The sequence below is a fragment of the Macaca nemestrina genome, chromosome 18 (genome assembly GCF_043159975.1).
Source record: "Macaca nemestrina isolate mMacNem1 chromosome 18, mMacNem.hap1, whole genome shotgun sequence".
Taxonomy (NCBI): domain Eukaryota; kingdom Metazoa; phylum Chordata; class Mammalia; order Primates; family Cercopithecidae; genus Macaca; species Macaca nemestrina.
Window position 1 is genome coordinate 46,388,846 of NC_092142.1, and position 26,227 is coordinate 46,415,072.

The window sequence follows — 26,227 nt, forward strand, 5'->3', positions numbered from 1 at the left end:
GAGACTGTAAAGTTCTTACTTTGCAGGCACACTGTCTATGTAGAATATGCCTCTATTAAAACACTTATGTCTGACCTCAATGGGAAAAGTACTGTATAGAGCAAATTCATGCTAATTTTTGTGCAGTGCCAGCATGAAAAAGAAGGTATGATGTGCTAATGATGAATAACTTCCTTTTTACTGACATTCACCATACTGTGTCAAAATAATAATCATTCTTCCCAATAGTGAATGGTATATGCGATCTATGATTTAACTGGGAGGTAATTATAGTATACTTTTTAAGGAGAGAAGTGATACTTTTTAATGATGTGAGAATGATTATCAGTTATTTTTAGTTAAGATTAAGTGAAACAATGAATAAGTCACTTTTATGTTTTAGTAGTGGTTGACTCTCATCCACCTTTGAAAAGTTACTGATCTATAATAAAAAGCAACTTGTGGACAGAGGTAACATCTTAACCTAGTTTAATAGTTAGATTTTAGCTATTCTTTATTTTTAAAAGCAAGAGATGTAAAATACTCTCAATTGATTTTAAATTAAAACCAGAGAATATAAAACTTTACGCCAAAATACATCATGTATCATCCGGGATATGTACTTAGTTGAAGGCATCCTTGACTGTGACTAAATGCCTGCCCTGACGGTATTGAACATACTGCAGAGCAAAGAAAGCCAGCACCTACCTTGACTTGTAGCTGCTACTTACATCCAAGTGGCCATTGCATAACCTACAGGGATAGGTAATAAAAACTGGCTTTATTTCATAACAGTGAGTTTAAAACAATCTGTTGCTGGATTTTTTCCAATGGAAATATTCTTTAAAGTTTTAGCCAAATCACTGTAGAAATAAATATTATATAATATTTTTAAAAGGAGTTGGCTTACCTCCTTGAAAGAAGGAAAAATCTACCTAAGTTTCATCATAGGATTTTTTTTTTTCATTGCAGCATTTCTACTTTTGCTGGGAAAATGGAGTTTCACTGTGACAGAATTGGTAGATGTCACCAGAACACAGGATTAGCCAGATAGTTAAATACTTAATTATCAGAAGTTCTGCTTCCTTTTCAAATGCATTTCCAATTTGTTTCATGAGTTATCTCTCTCACCCAGGCGCATTGATGATGACAAGGGAAGGACCCATGAGCTGGAGCACTCAGCTATAAAATGCATGAGAGGAATTCTCTACTGCTATATGCGTCAGGCCGATAAGGTAAAACACTGTGGTGTGGACGGGAATTCTCCTATCATTCTGAAGGATTAATTTAACTAGTATAGCAATGGCTTCTTCTGAAGAAGAATGTGTACTTTTCAAAGGGAAAGCCACATCCTAGGGCGGACTAGATAGGTTAAAACAGCCTTTGCCATTCTAGCCCAGGGTTTGAAATCCTGAGATTGAAGGAACAAACACCTTAAGCAAGAGGTGATTGAGAATTGTTATTTAGGCTTTGATTTGTTTGCGTTTTGCATCTGGTGTTGCTTGATAAAGACCCAGTTTCTCAGGAACCTCACAATATCAATAATTCTAACCAGTATTTTATTAGTTAAAGAATATCCTTGTCAGAATTACTTTTGGACATGTGAATTGCTCTGGCTTAAGTGAACTTTAGTTTAAAAATGTAACACTTCGTTCATTTACATACAAAGAGACTAGGAATTATAGGCTTAGAAAACAGCTTTACAGGCCGGGTGTGGTGGCTCTTGCCTGTAATCCTAGCAGTTTGGGAGGCCGAAGCAGGCAGATCACGAGGTCAAGAGATCGAGACCATCCTGGCCAACATGGTGAAACCCCATCTCTACTAAAAATACAAAAATTAGTCAGGCATGGTGGTGCGCACTGGTTTTCTCAGCTACTTGGGAGTCTGAGGCAGGAGAATCACCTGAATCCGAGAGCAGGGGAGGTTGCAGTGAGCCTTGATCATGCCAATGCACTCCAACCTGGGGACAGAGCAAGTCTCCATCTCAAAAAACAAAAAGAAAACAGCTTTAGAGGAATATGTGGAAATTAAAGAAAATAATATACATAACATTTTAAAAACTATAAAGCTCTATACAAATATAACGGCTATTCCGTTACTTATCTACATCTCCGTGATCCCAGGTCCTAATATAGTAAGTGTCCATAGGTATACATCAATGCATCATGGGACCCTAAGACCACCCACAGGTTTGATGCTTCGCTAGGAGGACTCACGTGACTCAGCAGATGATCGTAATTGTGGCTATGGTTTATTACACGAGAGGAGACAAAGCATAATCAGCAAAGGGTGAAGGTGCAAGGAACACAGTCTGAAGGAAGCCAGATGCCAGCACCTAGGAGTCCTCCCCAGTGGGGTCACACAGATGCACTTCATTCCCCCAGTAACGGATTGTGACTAACCGTAACGTGTGTAAAATGTCTATCAGGGAAGTTCAATAGAAGCTTGAGGTTTTTATTGCCCAAGGTTTTTATTGGTGGTTGGTCATGTAGGTATCCTCTGTCTAGCACTCACCAAAGTTTCAGACATCCAGAAGGAAACCAGGTGTGTAGTATCAACCACATTGTTAATGTAAACACTTTAGGTATAGTGAGCCACTCTTGTGAGGGAATAGTGGAAACCCTTTCATAATCCGAGTATCCACCTATCAGCCAAGGGGCAACGTTACAAACAGTTCTTTCTGAGGTTAGCGGTCTCAGGCCTACTATATTAACTCTTTTAGGGACAGTCAACATAAATGAATGTACTGGTTTCCAGTCTGTTTCCAGCTGTGTGATGTTGGACAAATTGTTTAATTTCCATGTGCCTCTGTTTTTTTCATCTGTTAAATACGGATACCAACAATACCACCCTTATTAAGTTTTGTAAGGATTAAAAACTAAAGCACGTGCGAGTCAGGGTTTTGCAAGATAGCTGCCTTGGCGCAGGGAAGGTGAATGCCGGCGCACTCACTGGCTGAGATGGGATCCTGAGGCCTCTCCGGTCCCCTGAGGATGCACCACTGGCCCATCTCACCCAGGGCAGTGCCCCGGAGGTGGAGCACCAGGGCACTTGTTAGGATCTGAAAGATAATGAACTGTGCCTGGTCAGGGCAAAGCTGGAGGAAACTAGTGGAAGTCCCTAGCGGTCCTGACGTGTAAATCAATTGGTCATTAGACCTGGGTATATATGGGTGAAAGATTGATGGAACCATCTAGTAGCTAGTTTCCTCTGAGGTTTCCCTCGGGATGGCTGGCAGTCTTCCAAAACCCACCCCACGTGGTTTCATCCATAAAGCAAATGATTGGAGGTTTTAGGACCCGAAGGATCTCCACCTACTCTCACACTTTAAATGGGTAAGAAGCCCGGCTTGCTGGTGCGTGGAGCTGGGTATGGAATGCGAGTGCCTAGTGGGCCACTTCTGGTAAGCATACTTGGCACTGTGGGATGAACTGAATGCCGGATTAAGGTGCTCAATGCCCACACACTCATCAGATCCCGGAAAAGGTTTTGGTTGATACAGGAGGAGGGTGGCCACGGAAATCAGAATGGCTGGGGTGGAGAAGGGCAGATAATGTATAGAGAGAACATGGTGTCTGCCCCCATACCACCCTGAACGCCCTATCTCATCTGATCCCAGAAGTAAGCAGGGTCAGGCCTGGTCAGTACTTGGATGAAAGAGAGCACATAGCACAAGGGCTGGTATCAGGTGAACATACAGTAAATATTTGTGTCGTTATCATTGGTAGTTTTCCCTCTCCCTTCTAAACTATGTGTTTCAGATGCATTTCCAACTTCTATCTTTTAGTAGAGATGCACACAGGGAAATTTGCAGGCAGTTTTGATCACTTAATATTTTGTATTTTTTTATCACATGAATGTATTGTTTTAATCTACACTTGAAAATAATAGGCCAGGCACGATGGCTCACTCTTAAAATCGTAGCACTTTGAGAGGCTGAAACGGGTGGCTTGCTTGAGGCCAGGAGTTCGAGACCAGCCTGGCCAACATGGTGAAACTCCGTCTCTACCAAAAATACAAAAATTTGCTAGATTTGGTGGCGCGTGCCCATAGCCTCAGCTGCTCAGGAGACTGAGGCACAAGAATCACTTGAACCCTGGAGGGGGAGTTTGCAGTGAGCTGAGATTACTCCATTGCTTTTTAGCATGGGCAGCAGAGGGGAAACTCTGTCTCAAAAAAAAAAAAAGGAAAAAGAAAAGAAAAAGAAAATAATAGGCTGGGCATGGTGGCTTATGCCTGTAATCCCAGCACTTTGGGAGGCTGAGGCAGGCAGGTCATGAGGTCAGGAGTTCGAGACCAGCCTGGGCAACAGCGTGAGACTCCGCCTTAAAAAAAAAAAATAGAAAGAGTGATAACAAATCTTCTTCTTCAGGCCTGTAATTCAAGTCAAAAAAAAAAAAAATCATTAATATTCTGCCACCAGAATATGGCAACAAGAAAATGTTATAGAGAAAAAGTAAATAGAGACATATGAAAAGCCTTTAATTTGTCTACTGAGATTTGACTGTACAAATCAATATTGCAGAGGTTTTTCAGATGCTTGAAATGAAGTAGTATGTCACAAATTGACATACTGGAATTAAACTAGTATGTCATATGTTATGTTGAAATAATTGTGATTAAAGTTAATTTTTTCCTAAGTGTGAGATGTTATTGTTTATTTCATTTGTATCATTTCATAAATGCATAACGTCTTTATTAATTCAACTTTTCTCTCTAGGACACACTGTGAAAATCATGGTTTTCATGGGTTTGCCAAACAAGCTGACAAAGTAGAATTATCAGAAGGAAATCTAATAATGTATTAGTTTAAGGCAGGGGTTTCCAATCTTTTAGCTTCCCTGGGCCACATGGGAAGGAGAAGAATTGTCTTGGGCCACAGACAAAATACACTAACACCAACTGTAGCTGATGAGCTTAAAAAAAATTGCAAAACAAATCTCATAATGTTTTAAGAAAGTTTACGAATTTGTGCTGGACTACATTCAAAGCTGTGAGTCTGTGAGTTGGACAAGCTTGGATTAAGGTTTTTTCCTTGTGGCATGGTTAGCCAGTTGCTTTTTTTTACTGTTGTTTGGCTGGTTTTTTGAGACAGGGTCTCTCTGGGTCGCCCAGGCTGGAATGCAGTAGTGTAATCACAGCTCACTGCAGCCTTGACGTCCCAGGCTCAATCAACCCTCCCACCTCAGCCTCCCAAGTAGCTGGGGCTACAGGCGTACACCAACACACCCAGCTAATTTTTGTATTTTTTGTAGAGACAAGTTTTCTCCATGTTTCCCCAAGCTGGTTTTGAAATCCTGGGCTCTAGCAATCCTTTCACCTGGGCCTCCCAAAGTGCAAGGATTACAGGCGTGAGCCACCATGCCAGGCCAACTTAAGCTATTTTAAATTCCTTAAATTATAAAGGATTATCATTTTTTTTCCTATGTAGCTATGATGTGTAGACCATTAGCACCTGGCCATTAGCCAATTGTTAGTGGCTTTTCTGCTGAGGTTTGACTTTACAAAGGCGTTTTGACTTTATAATGGCATTTCTTACTCAATGTTACTAACTAGCATCATAATTGTAATATGTTTTCTTCTAATACAGTTTGAGTGTGACCTAAGGTTGTTTTTGTTTTTTAATTTTAAAAATAGAGACAGGGTCTCAATATGTTGCCCAGGCTGGTCTCGAACTCCTGGGCTCAAGCAATCCTCCCACCTCGGCCTCCGAAAGTGCTAGGATTACAGGCATGACCCACCATGCCTGACCGAGTTAAGCTATCTTAAATTCTGTAAATTACAAGGGATTATCATTTCTTTCCTGTGTAGCTATGATATAGACCATTAATGTAAATATGAATTGTAAGGAGTATATTATTCTGGTGCATATGAGTGTGAGGGACTGACTCAGGGAGATTGAAGCATGCACCCAGCTCAAAGCCTCTCACCATACCTTCACATCTTATTGCTGCTCACTGTTCTTTTCCTCCAGTCTTGGCCATTTCCTTTACAATACTGTTGCAAGAGGGAATATAAACGTATCTTAAAATGTGAAATATTTCTCTGTTGGTCTTCCCTTGAAACTAAAGCAAAGCACATTTGTAGTGTTCATTCACCGTTTGACCTCTAGCCTCATGTTATCTTTTGAAGTAAAACCATGACCTAGAAAGTCTCCCTTCTCCACTTCTATTGTTTTCTCATCATAAAACACGCTTCCTGATGTATTTTCTAAAAATACTAGCTAAAAGATATTTTAAGTTGATTATGAATTTGAGTGAATACGTGGACTTTTTCTTGATTTATTTACAGAATTTAGAGCAGTCTGTTTTCTGGGTTTTATTGTCTTGACACTTATCTTAATGCCTGCTTGTTAGTGTCAGCTATGTTTTACCTCTCAGTATGCAGATACCTATTCTCTTATTTACTGTCTATTATAATTCTGCTTACAGAGAGGCATTCAGAGTTTTTCAGAGTTGATTCAATCTGCGATTAGTTTAGAGGGCAGACGTTTGCTTTATAATAGGCTATAAATGTTGCTGTATCTAATTATTTACTTAAATTTTTTTGTTTGAAATGCTAGTTTCTAATTAATGAGAAATCATTAAAATTTTATAAAATTTATTTTTCCAGGATTCCCTTATGAGAAGACTTTTTTTTTCTCTAAATGCATGTTTTAAGGCTATAAGTTAAAAATGGATGGCAAAATACTCAGTTACCTTTTCCCAAATGATAAACTGTTTATTCACAATGATAAAAGTTTTCAGGAAAAATCTGAGCAAAATACAAGTGGAAGAGGCATAATTCTAGATTTATTTTAGTCTAGAAAATTTTGCTTTATTTATTATCTTAATTTTAATTGCCAGATGCCAGAATCGTATAAAATACTAATTAGCATCCTCTTGTTTTTGTCTGCTTTCAAGATGACTTTTTGTTTGTAATTGACATACAGCATGCCCCATTAATCTTCAAAGCTTATACTTTCGACCTTATTTTTTTCTGAAATTTTAAATTACTTGTCTTTTTAATGGCTTTAAAACTCAAAATGTACTTATATAATCCCCCATTTGGGTATCTTTAATTATTTAGTAGTTGCTTTTCCCCTGACATAGTGATTGAATATAAATTGTCCTGCTGGGTTCTTGCATGTCTTGAAGACAAATGACAAACACCACCCCTTGTCAACTGCAGGAATCACTTTATTAAACTGATAAAACCTTATCCTTTTAGATCTGTATCAAGTGGTTAAAATGTGTTTTGCTTCAGTTTTACTATTTTTGTATAGGAGTTCAGAATAATCAGGACTTTGAGATAATAGTGTGAAAAGAGTGACCACATTGGTTTCTATTTGTGTAGGTTCAGATTACTACAAGCAGTTTCAGATATTGAGAAGGGATAGTCATCTTCTCTGAATTAACACCAGATGACTTTGTCACTTTATCAATAGAGAACTTACATCCCTAACTGTACCCATTCTCTAGGTCCTGATTATGTACTGATAGGTTCAGACTTTTATTTTGCTGATTAGGTTCTTTAATCATAGGGAGGGCTGTATTTGTTTATGTAGGGCTCTTGCAGACAGTAAAGATGTAACATCCCTCTAGAACAATATTGCCCAATAGAACTTTTTATGAGCATACAAATGTTCCATGTTACTCTTGAGCAATACAATACCCACTAGTGACATGTGGCTATTGATTTCATGAAATGTGGCCATTGTGACTGAAGAGCTTAATTTTTAATTAATATAATTAATTGTAATTTAATTTAATTAGTCACATGTAGCTAGTGGCTACTGTGTTGGACTGCATAGCTTGTAGAAGTTTACAAGATAGTAGGACTCTACAGCAATACTGTTTCTCTACTCACAACACTTCTGACACCAAATGTATGGATTTTCCACACCAAGCAGTTCTCGAATTTGAGACACCAACTGGGTGTATACGGTTTGTTGCAATTCTTCCGGTAATGACCTGAAGTTAAAACAGATCCTACAGGTTAAGACTCAGTTCCACAAGACTACCCCCAACTTCAGACACCAATTGTAAGTAGTAGATCCCCAGGCTACCCACAATTCTCTCTGTCTTGGCTACAATAATTCCTCGGTGTCAATACTTTGTTACAGCAGCTCACAGAACTTGGGAGACACTTTACTTACTGTTACCAGTTTGTTTTAAAGGATATAAAACAAACACCAGATGAAGTGGTAGAAGGTGCAGAAGGTCCCAAGCACAACAGCGTCTGTCCGCATGGTATCTGGGGTGCACTACCCTCTTGGCATGCAGATGTGTTCACTGACCCAGAAGCCCTCCAGATACCATCATCTAGGGTTTTTATAGCAATCACATTATGTAGGCATGATTGATTAAATCACTGGCTATTGGTGATTGACTCAATCACCAGCTTTTCCTTTCTCCACGTCCCCTGAAGTAAGGAGTGGGAGCGAGGAGCTGAAAGTTCCAACCCTCTGATCACTTGGTTGGTTCCTCTGGCAGTCAGTCTCCCATCTTGAAGCTATCTAGGGACCTATCAAGAGTCACATCATTAGCAAAAACTCAAGTATGGTTGAAAGGGACTTATATGAAAAAAAGACATTCTTTTTGCGCCTGTTGCTCAGGAAATTCAAGGGTTCTTAGAGCCCTGTGCCCAGAACTAGGAAGGTAGACCAAATGTGTATTATGCCATTTCACAGGGAGATACACACAGCTAGTAAAAGTACAAAACAGGAAAAATAATTGAGTGACAACTACACTGATGTGGGAGTCCAGAGGAAGGAATTTTGGTGAGGGTTCAAAAAGTATAAAAGAAGATTTTTTAAGATGGTGTTTTAAGGAGAAGAAGAATTTTTAAAGATGGAGAAGAAAACATGGTTCTATATAGTTTCGTAGTGAACTGAAACAAGGCAAGATTGCAACGACTTAGGTATTATCATCACTTATTTCTCATATTCCTCTTTAAAAGAGAATTATTGCATTTACCTAAAGCTATATATCTTTCAATTCATTTTTTTTTTGTTCCTATTTATCTCAGACTTCCAGGAATTAGCACAGTATTTGTCACATAATTGGCGTCAGTAAATGTTTGCCACGTTGAATTGAACAGGCCCTAAAGAAATGGGTGGATTTTTTGTCCCCAGAGTTTTTCTGTTGGATTATTTAGGTATTTACTTATTCTAAAATGGTAAAATTTTTTGTCTAGCTAATAAATAATGGTGTGGCCTATATTCTCTTAGAGTTGATGTCTTAGTAATGAGTGTACAATATATATGGAAGGGGAAATGAAAGCATGTTAACAGCAGCATACATAAAATTTGCGACCCTTAGAGAAAGAAATTTTATTTGAAGTTTGAACACTTACTGAACTAGAATTGGCCTGTGGTCCTTTTTCATTATGAGTGTCATGTAGGCATTTCCAAATAACAGTGCAGTGGAATACAATCACTGAAATCCTGTCTCACAACATAAAGCAGAATTGTACTCTAAAACAAAGTAAGATGCAAAACATTGCAAAAGCCATTGCTACTACATTAACCTGCTCCATACGATACCTGAGTTGCTGTGCATGTGAAATATCAATTGAGAATCATGTTAACTTTATCAAGTTAGTAGTTATGAACTTTTTGTATTGTTTGTTTCTTGAGAAAGGTAACATTTCTGCTTTGTTCGGTCCTCTACCTTAGCTTTGTTCATTAAACAGTTTTGTGAAAAATAGCTTATATAATCTATAGTCTTGGATAAGTTTATGAATTACTAACGTTGTTTAAATTTTATATTTCATTCTAGGTCCAGCAGTTTAAGCAGGATCCACGCCCAACAACATGTCTTCACTCTGTTTTCAATGTGCATACAGGAGATGAGTTGCTCTCCTATGAGGAATATGGTCATCTTCAGGTAAAAAGATATTATAAATTTTATTCTCCTTATATTCTGTAGCATAGAACAGTGATCCCCAACCTTTTTGGCACCAGGGCCCAGTTTTGTGGATAACAATTTTTCCACGGATGGCGTAAGGGCTGGATGGTTTTGGGATGAAACTGTTCCATCTCAGATCATCAGGCATTAGATTCTCATAAGGAGAGCACAACCTGAATCCCTTGCATGTGCAGCTCACAATAGTGTTTGCGCTCCTCTGAGAATCTAATGCCACTGCTGATAGGAGGGGAGGCAAAGCTCAGGCGGTAATGCTTGCTCACTGCCTCTCACCTCCTGCTGTGCAGCCTAGTTCCAAACAGGACGTGAACCCATAGCAGTCTTTGGCCCAGAGGTTGGGAAGCCCTGTCATAGAGGATTTGAGGCTGTTTAAAAATAATTTTAAAATTAGATTTTATAAATTGTTCAAAATAGAAGTACAGAATCAACCCTGAAATGGAGAAGAAAGTGAAATGGCAGCCACCAGGGCTGAGTTAATTGCGGCAATTGAACATGAAATCCGAGTAAATTCTTGGTCTTCAAGCAAAAAGGGTAAATGGATAAATTATAATATTATTAATGTGCAAAAGAAGGAAGCCTACAATTATTTCAGTGATGAAAGTTTTTACATGTTATCAAATTTAGAAGAATTTCAGCATTTAGGAACTAGGGGACAAAAGACAGTTGACAGTGGTGTAATAGCAAATCAGTTTTGTTTAACAGCAGTTCATTTCTTAATGTATCATCCTTCAGTAAAGCTAAAAACATGTCACTGAAATGTAATTCCAAAAGGTATTTCTGAAGTCCATAAATTTTGTCTTATATAATATATTAAATTTCATACCTATGCTTAGAACACACTGTGAGGTTTTATTTTTTTTTTTCATTTTATTCCCCTCTCACATCTGTGTATTTTTTTTTAGCTGCACATTCTGTTGTTTCTGGGATACAAATATATTCTATTTATGTTTAATCGATTTTCTGCTCATCATTTGGTTCTCTGTCTTTGGGACAGAATACTTACTATTCTTATATTCCTTACTAAATTAAGAGTATCTCCTTTTTATAGTCCCTCTCACTCTAGAGATCTGAAATGTCTTACTTTAGTATATCTTCTCTAAACACAGAAAGTGTGGTGCTCTCATTTCTATGCAGCGGAAACTCTTGTACTTATTTGTAAATAGCTCCTTGGAGAGTTAGTGTTGTATGAATATGTAGTTTTTCAACCTTAACCTTATAACTATAGCATAATCGGATTGTATGTGCCTTTTCCTTTGATAAATATGTTTGCTATCGGAAGTAGGGTTTTCAGAAAATAGCAGGTTATTTATCTTTTTATCCCAGAATTCAGCTCAGCACTTGGTACATAGTTGGCCTTAAATTTTGGTCAACCTGTTATATGGTAGTCCCTTTGCAACTTACAGTGTACTAACATTTTCTCACAGAAGCATCCCACAAGTCAGAGCAGAGAGCTCTTAGAGGTGTTCCCTGTAAAAGGTTGCCCATAGGAATGAAATTTCTTCGAAGTCATTTTTGACAGGCTAGTGTCAATGCTGTAAGAGAACATCTGGTGGAGCCTGGCAGTGGGATGAAACCCTTCTCACCATACAACCATGTTTTAAGAAGAGTCACTAAAATGTTAGTGTAAATCTGAAAAACCTAAAACCAGAATACTGCATCTTCTTGTGTGGCCCACTTGGACCTTCATAAGTCCCTGACATCCAATGGACCCTTGAGTGCCGGAAAGTCAGGAGACACCCGGGATCAGCCTGGTTCCTGAGAGGGTCACCAGCAATGCCAGGCCCTGGGCTGCTCTGCCCAAGGCCTCCAGGGCACCAATAATTTTCTGCCCCAATTTTCCATCTATTACTCATTTGGGCTGGAGGAGAGTCATGGAAGACATAGCCACTCGAGCTGTCAGAGGGAAATAATCTATGTTAGAATTCTATGGGAATAGAATTACACCTTGCTTTCTCTCTGTTTTTAACTCAGGCTTACAGTTTCCTGGCTGAGTGAAAGTTTTTCACTGCCTTTTTTTCTTATTTACTTATTTAATAACAGTTTTATTGAAATATAATTCACATAACATGTAATTCACCTATTTAAAGTATATAATTTGATGGGTTTTAGTATATTCAGAGTTTCTCAACCATTATCACTTTAAATTTTAGAACACTGTCATCACCCCAGGAAGAAACGTTATACCCATTACCTGCAAAAATAAACTTTGTATTCCCTATATTCTCCAAAGCCCCCCAGCTCTAGGCAGCAGCCAGTCTTTCTGTCCCTGTGGATTTGCCTACTTTTGGCATTTCATATACAATAAATGATCTTTTTGTGACTGGCTTTTTAAATTTAGCATTATGTTTTCAAGGTGTATTGGTCAGGATTCTTCAGGGGCACAGAACTAATAATGATGAAGAGAGGAGAGGGACAGAGAGAGAGAGGGAGGGAGGGAAGGAGAGGTTAGAGGAATTGACCCACACAATTATGGAGGCTGAGAAGTCCCACGGGAGGCTGTCTGCAAGCTGCAAAAGCAAGGATGCCGCTAATGTGGCTTAGTCCACATCTGAAAGCCTCAGAACCATACAAGCCAGTGGTGTAACTCTCCGTTGGAGGATGAAGGCCCGAAAGCCCAGGGGGCCACTGATGGAACCTGGTTAACGTGGAGTTCTGATGTTCAAAGGAAGGAGAAGAAGGGCATATGAGAGCAAGAATTCACCTTTCCTCTGCCTTTTTATTCCATCTGGGTGGCCCCCAGTCATTTCGGTGGTGCCTGCCTACCTTGAGGGCAAATCATCCCCACTCAGCCGGCCAACCCACATGCCTGCTTCCTCCAGAAACATCCTCATAGATGCACCCAGAAACAATGCTTTGCCAGCTGTCTAGGTATCCCTTTATCCAGTCAAGTTGACAGCTAAAATGAACCAACCAAGGGTTGTGCCTGTTGTGGGACTTATATTTCCTGCTTCTTTACCTGAGACAACTCACACATCCCATTCAGGATTCTGTGAGTATCCTTTTTTGTTAAAGTAGATATTAGTATTTTTTTGTTTAGATCATAAAATATCTATTTTTAATACACTAAAATAATACCTCCTTTGTTCATAAAACTAATTCATTCATAAACATGTTTTAAATTATGTTATACCATTAACATTAATATGTTCCTGCAGTGGTTTAGAGAAATTCTGTATTCACTGAATATAAGACTGTTTTCAAGATGCACCGCCTATTGTTTATGGGGTACTGGCCTCATCATCATGTCTTGCTTACCAAATAACTTTTCTCATTTCCATATATTGGAGGTGGATTGGCATTTCATACTGCCTGTGGGGCAAAGTAGAAGTACTTTAGACCCAAAGCTTGAAAATAAATCTTGAAAAGCAAATGATATATTCCTATTTTTTCAAAGTTCTTTTTGCCATGTAAAGAAAACAAATGATGTAGAAACAATTGTTAACAGTTTTATTTGAAGCTGTTTCCATAATCAGTGTTTTCCATTACAATGAATTTGAGAATTTAGAATTTTGCATACAAAGCTGGGATTTTATTATGAACTAAATTCACAATACCTTTCTTTCACAGTAGGAAAGGAAATAGTTTTATGACACTATTAGAGCAAATGACTTGTAATTTTAGCCTTAATTAATTAATTTTAGAACTTTTTTTGGTTGTTTCCTTTAACCTTTTAATGTTTCTGTTTGTTGCAGATAAATGCAGTGTCACTCTATCTCCTTTACCTTGTGGAAATGATTTCCTCAGGACTCCAGATTATCTACAACACTGATGAGGTATCATTTCCCCAAATTTTCTACTACTAAATTTCACCTCTGAAAATATCTATCTTTTTTTTTTTTTTTTTAGTTTTCACAGCTATTTTTAGTTTACAAAAAATGTATTCCTATTACATTTATATAATCAGATATAGATGTTGGTTATTGAATGAAAAAGTCTTTATATCTTCAATGCATTGCACTTTTAAAATGAACACAATGTGTAACAGGTTGTAAAACTTCACTGCCATGAAGACTCTTATTTCAGGTGATCTAAAATAAAATCATGTAACTTTTACAAAATTTTAGTAACAATGAAAGCAAAATCGCATTTGCAGATTTCCTCAATTATTGTCTTTTTGTTTTGTTTTGTTTTGTTTTGTTTTTTTGAGATGGAGTCTTGCTCTGTTACCGGGCTGGAGTTCAGTGGCACAATCTCAGCTTGCCGCAACCTCTGCCTCCCAGGTTCAAGCGATTCCCCTGCCTCAGCCTCCAAAGTAGCTGGGATTACAGGCATGCGCCACCACGCCCAACTTATTTTTTGTATTTTAGTAGAGACGGGGTTTCACCATGTTGGCCAAGACAGTCTTGATCTCCTGGCCTCATGATCCGACCACCTCGGCCTCCCAAAGTGCTGGGATTACAGGCATGTGAGCCACTGCACCCGGTCTCCTTTTTTTTTATTTTTACATAGTTGCATTTTGTAGCTTACCCTTTCAAAAGTAAAGAGAAACTTTTATCCTCTTACATTATTTTTATTTGTAGGACCTCAGTAGGGTTCTTCATGTTTTTCAAAAGACAAATACCATATTCTTATTCTTATTGGGAAAATTGTAAAGAATTCATATCCCAAAGATGAGAAGCATTTCTTTCACAGGCATTAATGCTTGAACAAACACATAGGCACATGTGCTGATATACTTTGAAATGTGCCACAGTGGGAGCAAAAAAGCTTTTATTACTTGGTACATGCAGTGAGAACTCTGTGAAAGAGTAGATGTACTATATATGCTTGTTACTATTCCTCTCCTGTGATCCATGCAAGGGAGAACAGTTACATCAGACACTCAACACCAAAATTGTCATTGGACCGTGCTGAGGGTGCTTGCTACAAAATAGGTGCATGTAGCCCTGCCCTCTAGTAGTTTATATTCTCATACACACTTACAGTGTATGAGTTTATAGTCTCATACAGTAAATAAATTCTATTTAGAAGTGAAGATAAATAATGAAGAAGAAATTATGGTAGTAAGAAAGTAGTAATACCCAGTATGGTGTTTCTTCTATTTGATTTGTCAAAGAATTCTATGGTTTCATTTAATCCAAATAGTTGTTAGTGTTTATAATATTGTAAAGTGGGATTATTCGAGCATTTGGGGTCTGGGAGGAGCTAGGAAACTCCTGTTTTAGTCCAATTTTAAGGAGCATGCTAAAATATAAAACAAATAAGGGAGAGGAGCTGGGAAACTCCTGTTTTAGACCAATCTTAAAGAGCATGCTGAAATATAAAACAAATAAAAGAGGCATGACTCTGACTGAGGACAGGAGGCCTTCCAGAACCAGCCCACTTAGCTTCTCATTTTTTTCTACCCATAACATCTCCAAAGTACTGAGAGAAATATCCTAAATCCCTGTGGAACATCTTATGATAACTATTTACAATTAGTGGCAACTAATATTGCTTGCAATTGCTTTCCCACTAATGTTACTGGAGGCAAAATGGTAGTGTTGAAATTGCCTTAGTTAGCAGTGGCTTCGTTTTGTTCAGTAATTTTTTTTTTTTTTTTCCTGAGACAGTGTATCACTCTGTCTGCCCAGGCTGGAGTGCAATAACACCGTCTCAGCTCATTGCAGCCTCAACTTCCTGGGCTCAGGTGATTCTCCCACCTCAGCCTCCTCAGTAGCTGGGACTGCAGATGTACACCACCGTGCCCAGCCAATTTCTGTTGTATTTTTTGTAGATGGGTTTTACCATGTTGCCCAGGTTGGTCTTGAACTCCTGGGCTCAAGCAATCAGCCCACCTCAGTCTCCTAAAGTGCTGGGATTACATCTGGGAGCCACCGCACCTGGCCTTGTTCAGTAATTTATTTTTAATTGTAAAAATTTTACTTTTTGCTTTCTCAATATATGTCATAATTCATTTTATATTTTTATTTGTCAACTGCCATTTTTCATGAATATTATATTGCTTTAGCCATTCCATTTGGTTTTATATAGCTTATGTAAGCTTTAAAATTTTTAGATATTTACTTTCCTTCTTAAACTCTTTTTTAAAAAATTTCTTATTTGTGGTTTTTCTTGGCCTTATGGTTTTTATTTATTATATGTGAAGTTTTTATGTAGCTAATTATCAATAGCCTTCAATATGTACACTTAAAAATCCTAGAGTAATAAAACATGTCATTTCTGCTCACCATCTTTTTCCTTGAGATTCTATATAATGTGTTGGATCATATGGAGAGGCAGTAAATGGACCTGCATAGAATCAGTTGATGAAATTCTTTTTATCTAAAGATCTCAGATGATTTAATTCTTTGAAAAGTGGTATGACTTGGAAGCCTTTTCTTTTTTAACTGTATCTTAGGCTCTGGTTTGGCTAGTTCTTAACCCTATCACATCTTCAGTTCCTAGTTACATTTACATTTTAAGGCAATCTAAGGACCCAGGATGTCAGTGGGGTTATCATTTATTTTCTTCTCTATTTACTATAAAATGTAAAATTTGCCATAATGCTTATTTTTCTTAGGATTGAAGAATTCAGAGTTTAGAGATAAACATATGCGTGCACACACACATACACACACACATACACATACATACATACATATGTAATAGAATATGGTACTACATTGTGTGGACTTTGGGGTTTTTGATAAGCCTTTCTTTTGCAGGTCATCATATCTTTACTGGTTCTGTTGTTTTTATAAACTTTGTATCTATACTGTAGTTCCTTTGGGAGAGGGCCATGGTCTTAAGGGTCATGTGCACCCTTACAAAGGGGCAGTGAACCTACTGAGTGACCATGTTTGTGGTGATGAACTTTGCTGGAGAATGTATTTCCTAAGGGCGGACGCAGTAGTGTATGCTAAATTTTCTAACATCTTTCGTTGCCCACACAGGTGTACCATGTTTCCTTGGTATAGTATTTCCTAGTGTCTATAAAAGGCTTGCTGTGTACATTGGTCATACTCATTTTTTATTAAAAATAAAAACTTTGAAAATGACAAAGTTACGTAGTTCTGCCCTTGTACTGCTGTTTGCTTTCTATATCTAGAGAGAAACTCATCATATATGTTAAACTTAGACCTAAATATAAATTTACCTAAGTCAGTCCTTCTAATAGAGATAACTTATTTACATCTCTTGGAGGGAGGCAAAGTAATGAACTGCTACATGGTGTTCCATGTCTCATTTCGTGACATTCTCCATTAATAAATATTCTAAAAGTAGATTCATAGAGATAAGAAAGAAATCGTTTACAAGTGGGTCCAGAGAAACTTACTTCATTTAAAGTCAAAGTACCCCCTCAAATTTGTATAACAATGAAATTTTGTTTTGTGTTTGAGATACTTTTTTATGTCTCTTACGGAAGTTATTAAGAGCACATTTAGGTTGCAAGCCTTATAATAAAAATTGTGCACAAAACTGTAGGTGCTTGTTCAACATAAGACCTGTGGAAGTCCCCTTTATGAACTCATGTGTCATTTACTTTTTTTTGCAAAGATGTTTTCTACCGTATGACCTAGCAGCTCTTTTCAAGTATGTCATGTTTCAGATTGGATTGACACATAGAATTTCTCTCTTACTGTATTAATCATCTTTTGCTATGTAACAAACTACCTCAGAACTTAGTGGCTTAAAAGATTAAACATTTATTATTTCACAGCCCATAAGTCAGGAATATGGGAGCAGCTAAGTTGGGTGGTGCTGACTTGGGGTCTCTTATGAAGCTGCATTAAGATGTCAGCTGGCTCTGCACTCATCTGAAGGGTTTACTGAGGCTGGAAGACGCACTTCTGAGATGGCTCACTCATATGGCTGTTGGCAGGAAGTCTCAGTTTCTCCCCAGCTGTTATTAGCAAGAGGCCCCTTCAACTGAGCTGCTTTGAATGTCTTCACGACGTAGCAGGTGGCTTCCTCCAGAGCAAGTGATCCAAGATAAAAAATACAGTGCTTTTTATGACCTAGCCTCAGAAGTTACATTTATTCAGTATCCTATTTATTACACAAGTCAGTGTTACTCAGTGTAGTCAGGGTTTTCACAAGGGCTTAGATACTAGGAGTTATGTATGATCGGGAGCCAGCCTCCTGTTTTTAGCAGTAGTTTTTAGTTCAACTTTGTTAGAGATTTTTTAAGGTGGGATTTTTTTTTCCTTGTATACTAAGACTTTTATTTTAAAGATAGATATTTTATTCTATTATTTTCTATTACTATTTACTAAGTTGTTGTGTTCATGTTTTCTCTTTAAAATGTTAAAATTTTTTTCTGGCTTTTATTTATTGTATGGAAACTTTGTGTCCTAGATTCTACCTTTTGCTATGAGGTGGTTATCAGGCTGAACTTGAGGGGTTTCTATCTCAAAAGTTGGAACAAATAAATCTTTTCTATAAGTAATCTTAGAGGCATTATAAGGTATTCTTAGCTCCTGCTTGTCATCAATTTACAGGGAAATAAGTAAGTTGCTCAAAACTATTTATGGATGGTTTTTCCTCTAAAAATAGAAATATAACACTGTCCTTGTTTCTAAAATTATATGTAGCAATAGTAATAATGACTTAACATTATATAGAACTTATGTGCTGTCACTGTTCAAAGTGCTTTGCATATATAAAAACTTATTTAATCCTTATAGCAACTCTGTCAGGTAGGTACAGTTACTATCTTCATTTTACAAATGACCAAAATAATGCAGAGAGCCACTAAGTGGCTTATTCCAGCTCGCACATGTAGTACATGGCAGGGCTGGGATTTAAACCAAGTAGTCTGACTCAAGAGTTCATTTTCTACACTGAAAGTGTTAGATCTCTGTTTAACCTGTACAGATATGAGTGACATATATGTCATGTGGCAACATCATATTCAAGCTTCGAAGGCAGCCAAAGAGACCTAAGGCTTGCGGGTTTGTTCACGTATAGTTGTTTGTATTTGTTCATGTATCCTTGCATGGATTATACAACTATCTGAAAAACATTTATTGAGTTTCCATAATGGGCTAAATAGTGAGAATATAAAAAATGAAAAAAGAGATTAGTCTGTAACATCATGCAGTCCATATTATTATGGGGAAAACAGAGAATGGGTTGTGTTTTCATTTTCTTGATAATACCCTTTGAAGCTCAAAGTTTTTTATTAATTTTGATTAAGTCCCATTTGTCTAAGTTTTTGTTGTTGTTGCTTGTGCTTTAGGTGTCATAGGTCTTTTAAAATTTCTTTTAATATGGTTTTGGAGTTTTTAATACATTAGTCTTTCATTCTTTTAAATTCTTTCTGCATATTTAATTTTGTATACTAGGTTAAATGGAGCTTCTTAATTTTATTATCAGAATGTTCATTGCTACTATATAGAAATTCATTTGATTTTTGTAAATTGATCTTGTGTTCTGCAATCTTGAACTCGTGTTTAAGCTTTAATCGTTTTTATGAATTCTTTAGGTTTTCATACTACATAGAAAGTACACTACTAATAGTGTACTTCTTCATATCCAATATGGATGGCTTTTAAATCTTTTTCTTGCCTAATTTCCCTGGATAGATGCTCCAAATACAATATTGAAGATAAGGGATGTGAGTGGACATCCTTGTCTTGTTCCTGATTTTAGGGCAAAACCTTTTAATCTTTCACCATTAAGTGTTACCTGTGGGCTGGGTGCAGTGCCTCACCCTTGTAATCCCAGCACTTTGGGAAGCCTAGGTGGGTGGATCACATGAGGTCAGGAGTTCAAGACCAGCCCAACCAATATGATGAAACCCCATCTCTACTAAAAATACAAAAATTAGCCTGGCGTGGTGGCGTACACCTGTAATCCCAGATACTGGAGAGGCTGAGACAGGAGAATTGCTTGAACCCAGGAAGCAGAGGTTGTGGTGAGCCAAGATGGCGCCATTGCACTCCAGCCTGGGAAACAAGCGAAACTACATCTCAAAAAAAAAAAAAGAAAAGAAAAAAAAAGAAAAGTGTTACCTGTTGGTTTTTTTTGGAGATGCCCTTCATCAGATTGAGAAAGTTTGCTTCTATTCCTCATTTCTTGAGTGCGTTCATCCTGAAAAGTTGTTAGATTTTTAATATTTTTTCTATATCTGTTGAGATGCTTATGTGATTTTTGTTTTTTATTTAATTGATACGTACTACTTCATTGATTGATTTTCTTATTTCGAACCTACCTAAAATATCTGGAATAAATCCTGTTTGGTCATGATGTATAATCCATTTTAAATGTCACTGCATTCATTTGCTGATACTTTGTTGAGTATTTTTACATTAATGGTCATAATGGATATTGGTATATATCCATTCTGTGTTTTGTTGGTTTATATATGTGGATGAGATACCTTTGTCTGGTGTTGGTACCAGGGCCAAGAATGGGCTCCTAGGATGGGTTAGGAAATGTTTTCTCTTCTATTTTTTGAAGTATTGGTATTCATTCTTTAAATGTTTGGTAGATTTTATCAGTAAAGCTTGCTGGGTCTGGGATTTTCTTTACAGAAATATGTTTGATTACTATTTCTCTTCAGATTTTCTATTTCTTCTTCAGTCAGTTTTAGTAGTTTGTGTTTCTCCAGGAATTTGTCTATTTAATCTAGATTATCTAATTTATCTAATTTGTTGGCACATATTAATTCATAGTATCCTATTTCAATCCTCTTTATTTCTCTAAGATTGATGTTAATGTCCCTTATTTCATCCTTCCTTTAATAGTTTGAGTCTTACCCCTTTTTTTCTTGGTCAGCCTAGCTAAAGTTTATTGATTTGTGTTAGCCTTTTCAAAAAATCAACTTTTGGTTTTATTTATTTTTAGAATTATTTTTCTCTTCTCCATTTTATTTATTTATTTATTTTAGTATTTATTATTTTTTTCCTTCTGATTGGTTTAGGTTCATTTTTCTCTTATTTTTTCTAGTTTCTTGTGCTGAAAGATTAAATTATTGACTTGAGATCATTCTTTTTAAAATAGAGGCCTTTTCAATTATAAATTTCCATCTACACTTATCTGCATCCCATTAGTTTTGATATTCTGTGGGTTTTTTTTATTAATTCATCTCAGTGTGTTTTTTGATTTCTCTTGTGAGTTTTTCTTTGACCCATTGTTTATTTAGTAGTACAGTGTTTTAATTTTCACATATTTGTGAATTTTTCAAATTTCTTTCTGTTACTAATGTATAATTTCATTCCGTGATGGTTGGAAAACATACTTGGTATGATGTCTGTACATTATTGAACATGCTTATTCACATTATTGCCCTTTTCAACTCAGAATTTTTTTTTTTTTTTTTTTAGTAATTTCTATCTCTATTGATCTTGTCTATTTGGTGTGACATCTTTCTCAGGGGTTCCTTTTGTTCTTTGTACATGATTTCCTTCAGCCCTTTGAGCATATTGAGAAGAGTTGATTTAGTCTTTGTCTAGTAAGTCCAGTGTTTGGGCTTTATCAGGAACAGTGTCTATTAATTTCATTTTTCAGGTATATAGACCACAATTTCTTGTTTCTTTGCACATCTCATCTTTCTTTGTTAAAACTGGACATTTAGAATAAGATATTAACTCTGGAAATCAGGTCTCCCTACTTCAAAGTGTGGTGGTGTTTATGTTTATATTTGTGGAGTTGCCTGTTTGTTGAGCATCTTTCCTGAAAATTTTCTGTGAATTATGTATTCTTTTGTCATAGGTGGCCATTGATATCTTTGCTGAGTTAGCTTACTGGTCAGTTAATGATTGAACAGAAATTTACTTAAATGCTTTGAACCAATCGGTCTCCTAGCCTTTGCAGAGGTTCTCACTGTGTGTGTTAGGCATAACTTGAAAGCTCTCATAGGAAGTGCCCAATTCTACTTGAGCTTTCACTTCCCGCTTTTGTAGAGCATCCAGTTCAGCCGGAGGTGTGAGAGTATTATCTCAGGTCTTTACTTACTACAGGCCCACGCCTATGTGTGTGCGTAGCTTTCTGACTTTCCAGGAATATGTTGGAGATTTTCAGTGGCCCCTGTGAACACTTCATCCCCGAGTTTTAAGAAAATTTGTTTTAGGCGGCTGCAGTGTTAAATGGTTGCAACTGATTATTTCCTTTATATGCCTAGATAAAAGGCCATTTGCATCTGTGTGAGCTCTGAGGTCATTTAAAGAAAAGCTCTGAATGCCTGTGTTCAAGAAGCTGTCAGACATTCAAATAGTAACAGTTTACTAAGATGGTGATTTGGGGGAGTTCTAAAGCTGTTCTGTTCCTCCTTCCTGTTTTTGCTAGTCTGCTGTTTTTCATGTGTACTATGATTTTGTGGCTGTTGATATATAAACCTACTACAGAGTTGGGGAGAAGGGTTGAGAATAGGGCAATTTCACGTACCCCAAGCTCACTCTGCTTACTGAGATTTCAGCCGTTTTTCTTGATTTAATGTTTGGATCATTGCATGCTGTTGTTTAATTTCCAGAGTTTTGAAAAAGTTTGATGATTTTTGTCAGTATTCTTACTGCTTGTGTGAACAATTGGATTTCCTGAGACCTTTCCTCTGCTATTCCATGATTTGAATTTCTATTAGTTGTTTGTTTTTTCATAATTACTGTTTATGTAACTTTACATTTGTACCTTCCCCTACTGCCAAAGAAAACCCTTTTATCGTGCAGTTCAGTCGTTTTATAAGATCAATTAACCCTGGAGTCCTAATGTATTTTTTAACTCCCTTTAAAAAAAAAAAACAAAACTTTAATATGCTGCATACATTTTGCTACATTTAAACATCTATTATACAATACTTTTAATGGCTGCGTGACATTCTGTAACATGTGTCAGAAATATACAATCAAGCGTGACATTCTGTAACATGTGTCAGAAATATACAATCAGGCTGGGCGCGGTGGCTCAAGCCTGTAATCCCAGCACTTTGGGAGGCCGAGACGGGTGGATCACGAGGTCAGGAGATCGAGACCATCCTGGCTAACACGGTGAAACCCCGTCTCTACTAAAAAATACAAAAAACTAGCCGGGCGAGGTGGCGGGCGCCTGTAGTCCCAGCTACTCGGGAGGCTGAGGCAGGAGAATGGTCTAAACCCGGGAGGCGGAGCTTGCAGTGAGCTGAGATCCGGCCACTGCACCCCAGCCTGGGCGACAGAGCAAGACTCTGTCTCAAAAAAAAAAAAAAAAAAAAAAGAAATATACAATCAGGCTGGGCGTGGTGGCCCATGCCTATAATCCCAGCACTTTGAAAGGCCGAGGCTGATGGATCATCTGAGATCAGGAGTTCAAGACCAGCCTGGCCAACATAGTGAAACCCTGTATCTACTAAAAATACAAAAATTACCCAGGTGTGGTGGTGCGCGCCTGTAATCCCAGCTACTCAGGGGACAGAGGCAGGAGAATCGCTTGAAGCTCAGAGGTGGAGGTTGCCGTGAGCTGAGATCATGCTACTGCACTCCAGCCTAGGTGACAGAGTGAGACTCTGTCTCAAAAAAAAAAAAAAAAGAAAAAAAAGAAAAGAAAAAAAAAGAGAAATACACATCCAAATGCCTCTGGTTCATTTATTCTCAAAATATTTAGTGAACCCCTGTTGTGTACCAGGCCTTTGCTAGTACATTTAGGCTTACTGTAGTATATTTCTATTGTAAAAGTAATGCTGTCATGCTGCTGAATATTTGTACCCATTTTTGCATAGTATTTTTATGAAGTTTTTAGAATTCAGCTCTTACGTTGGAGATTTCTGTAACTCCATTGATTTTACAATTGGGCAGTGAATTTATACTTATATCTGAATTAGTGTCTTTGATTTTTTTGAACTAAAGTTAAACTCTCAAGTATTTATGTAGAAATGTTTTTGTAATTTTTGTTGGATACATGACTTACCGAATAAAGTTTAAATTAACATATTTAATAAAGCTTATCATATGAATGACTGAAATTTATTTTTCAACCTGGCCCTTCTAAATTATACTTTGTTATGAAATGTTAGATTAACTCATCCCATATCTGTTGGGAATGACTACAGTGGCTTAAATAAAAAGGTGCTTATCTTTCTCATCTAATAAGAAGCCTGGAGATAGCTTACTGGTTAGTTGGTTAGTTTTCCTTTTCTTTATGACCTCAAAATGGCTGCTCTAAAAAATGCTAACAAAAAAGTTAATAAAAGAAGAGTGTTAGCTCCTTTTCATCAGAAGTCACATTTTTATTAGACATATCCAAAGTCTGTAGCAGTCCTCTGCTCATGCCTTATTGGACTGTGCTATTATAAGGCCATCTCCAGTTGAACCGGAAAGCTGGGAAAAAGTATGTATTTCTTTTCTAGCTTCTTATAGTTGTGCTGTTCAATAGAAATATAATGTGGACTATGTGTGTAATATCTAGTAGCTACATTAAAGAAATATGAAATCATTATTATAATTTTTTTTTTTTTTTGAGACAATGTCTTGCTGTGTCACCCAGGTAGGAGTGCAGTGGCTTGATATCGGCTCACTGCAACCCCTGCCACCTGGGCTCAAGTCGCTTCTCATGCCTCAGCCTCCCAAGTAGCTGGCAGTACAAGTGCGTGCTACCAGGGTTGGCTAATATGTTTTTTTTTGGTAGAGATGGGGTTTCACTATGTTGCCCAGGCTTGTTGAACTCCTGAGCTCAAGCCATCTGCCTACCTTAGCCTCCCAAAGTACTGGGATTACACGCATGAGCCACCACACCTGGCCCAAGAGAAGATGAAATTATTATTATTATTTGTTTTGAGACGGAGCCTCACTCTGTCACCCAGGCTGGCGTGCAGTTGCAAGATCTCGGCTCACTGCAAGCTCCACCTCCCGGGTTCATGCCATTCTCCTGCCTCAGCCTCCCGAGTAGCTGGGACTACAGGCGCCCACCACCGGGCCCAGCTAGTTTTTTGTATTTTTAGTAGAGACGGGGTTTTACCGTGTTAGCCAGGATGGTCTCAATCTCCTGGGCTCATGATCCACCCACCTCGGCCTCCCAAAGTGCTGGGATTACAGGCGTGAGCCACCGTGCCTGGCCGAAATTGTTTTTAATAACATTTTATTTAATGCTGTATAATAATGTTTAAACATGTAATAAGTATAAAAGATTGTCAAGGAAATAGTGCACATTTCTTTGTTTTTTGCTGAATCTTCAAAATCTGGAATATGTTTTACATTGAAAGCCCATGTCATTTTTGCTTAGCTGCGTGGCAACTGCTCAGTATCCACATGTAGCTAATGGCTACCTCATTTACTGCATGTGGTTGTTTGCTTTCTTTACCTGTAACTTATAAATATACTGAACTAAATTTTCATAATGCAAATGGATAGGAATCAGGAATTTTTTGTTAGATATATGGCCATTAATTGAATAAATTTAAGGTTTTCATGTTTATTAAAGCTTGTCATATGAATAATGGAACTTTATCTTTGGACCTTCAAAGTATACTTTATTATGAAATGTTAGATTGATTTATCCTGTATTTGTTCTGGATGAGCACTGTGAGATGTAGTCACTGAGCTGTTTCTGCATTTCCGAGATGTTTCTTCATTTTTCCTGAGTTATCTATTTCTTAAGTTACCTATTTTTTATTTTTCCTTAGTCATTTCTTTGCAGTATCTGTGTATTTTGAATCAGTTACTATTGACCACATATTCTCAGCCACCATGGGAATGAAGCTACTGATGATAAGATTGGGGCTAACATTAGTATTCATTTGTTTGATCTGCTAATAATACTCTTTGAGGATATTTTTTCCAGTTCTGAAATTCCTTCGTTCAGTGTCCCCATGTTGCCTGACTGGGAAGTCTTAAAAGGCAACACTTAACTATTTTTCTTTTACTATATCATGAAAATTCTACTTGGCTCCCTTAAGATTTTTACAATTCTTTTAAAAATTTTTTAAAAATTCTTTTGTGGGAATTTTAAATCAAATTATATTATTTGGTATCTAGTGTTATTGAAAGTGGCTATTACTTTTTAGTTGGCTTTAGTATCCTGAATCAGGCAAAGTTTGTGAATTTTCAGTAGAATTTTTATTATAATGATATACATTATCCATTTTTTCCCTAAAATCTTGAAATTCTTGGATGAAAGTTCTTTAGTATTGCATAGGGTTCACTTGTCACCTGCAGGAGAGGGAGAACTCCTCCCCAAGGACAAACTATTTTAATATTTTGAGCAGGAGGCAGGGTACAGTTTAGCTAAGAAAAGATTTTTTCTTTGATTTTAATATGTCTGGAGTTTTTGCCCACAAGTGATCACTGTTTTAGGAAGAGCGTGGCTTTTTCTTCAATAATGCCAGAGCATTAAAAAGGTAACTACTTTCTATCAGTGTTAACAGATGTATAAATAGGGAAAATGTATGAAATAAGGTAAATCTAGTTCAAAATGGAGGGAATTGGGGAAAAGCACTATTTGAAGAGATG

The 26,227-nt window shown here is 37.2% G+C and overlaps 1 protein-coding gene across 6 annotated transcripts in view; it reads left to right on the forward strand.

The window, feature by feature from the left end:
• Positions 1-26,227, forward strand: part of LOC105492220 (phosphorylase kinase regulatory subunit beta) — a 227,627-nt gene that overhangs the window by 40,439 nt on the left and 160,961 nt on the right. For all 6 annotated transcript variants that reach the window (XM_011759241.2, XM_011759242.3, XM_011759239.3 and 3 more), the window contains 3 exons: positions 1,115-1,214; positions 9,741-9,848; positions 13,580-13,660. In XM_011759241.2, coding sequence (XP_011757543.2) covers positions 1,115-1,214; positions 9,741-9,848; positions 13,580-13,660 — 289 coding nt within the window. The remainder of the gene's footprint in view (positions 1-1,114; positions 1,215-9,740; positions 9,849-13,579; positions 13,661-26,227) is intronic.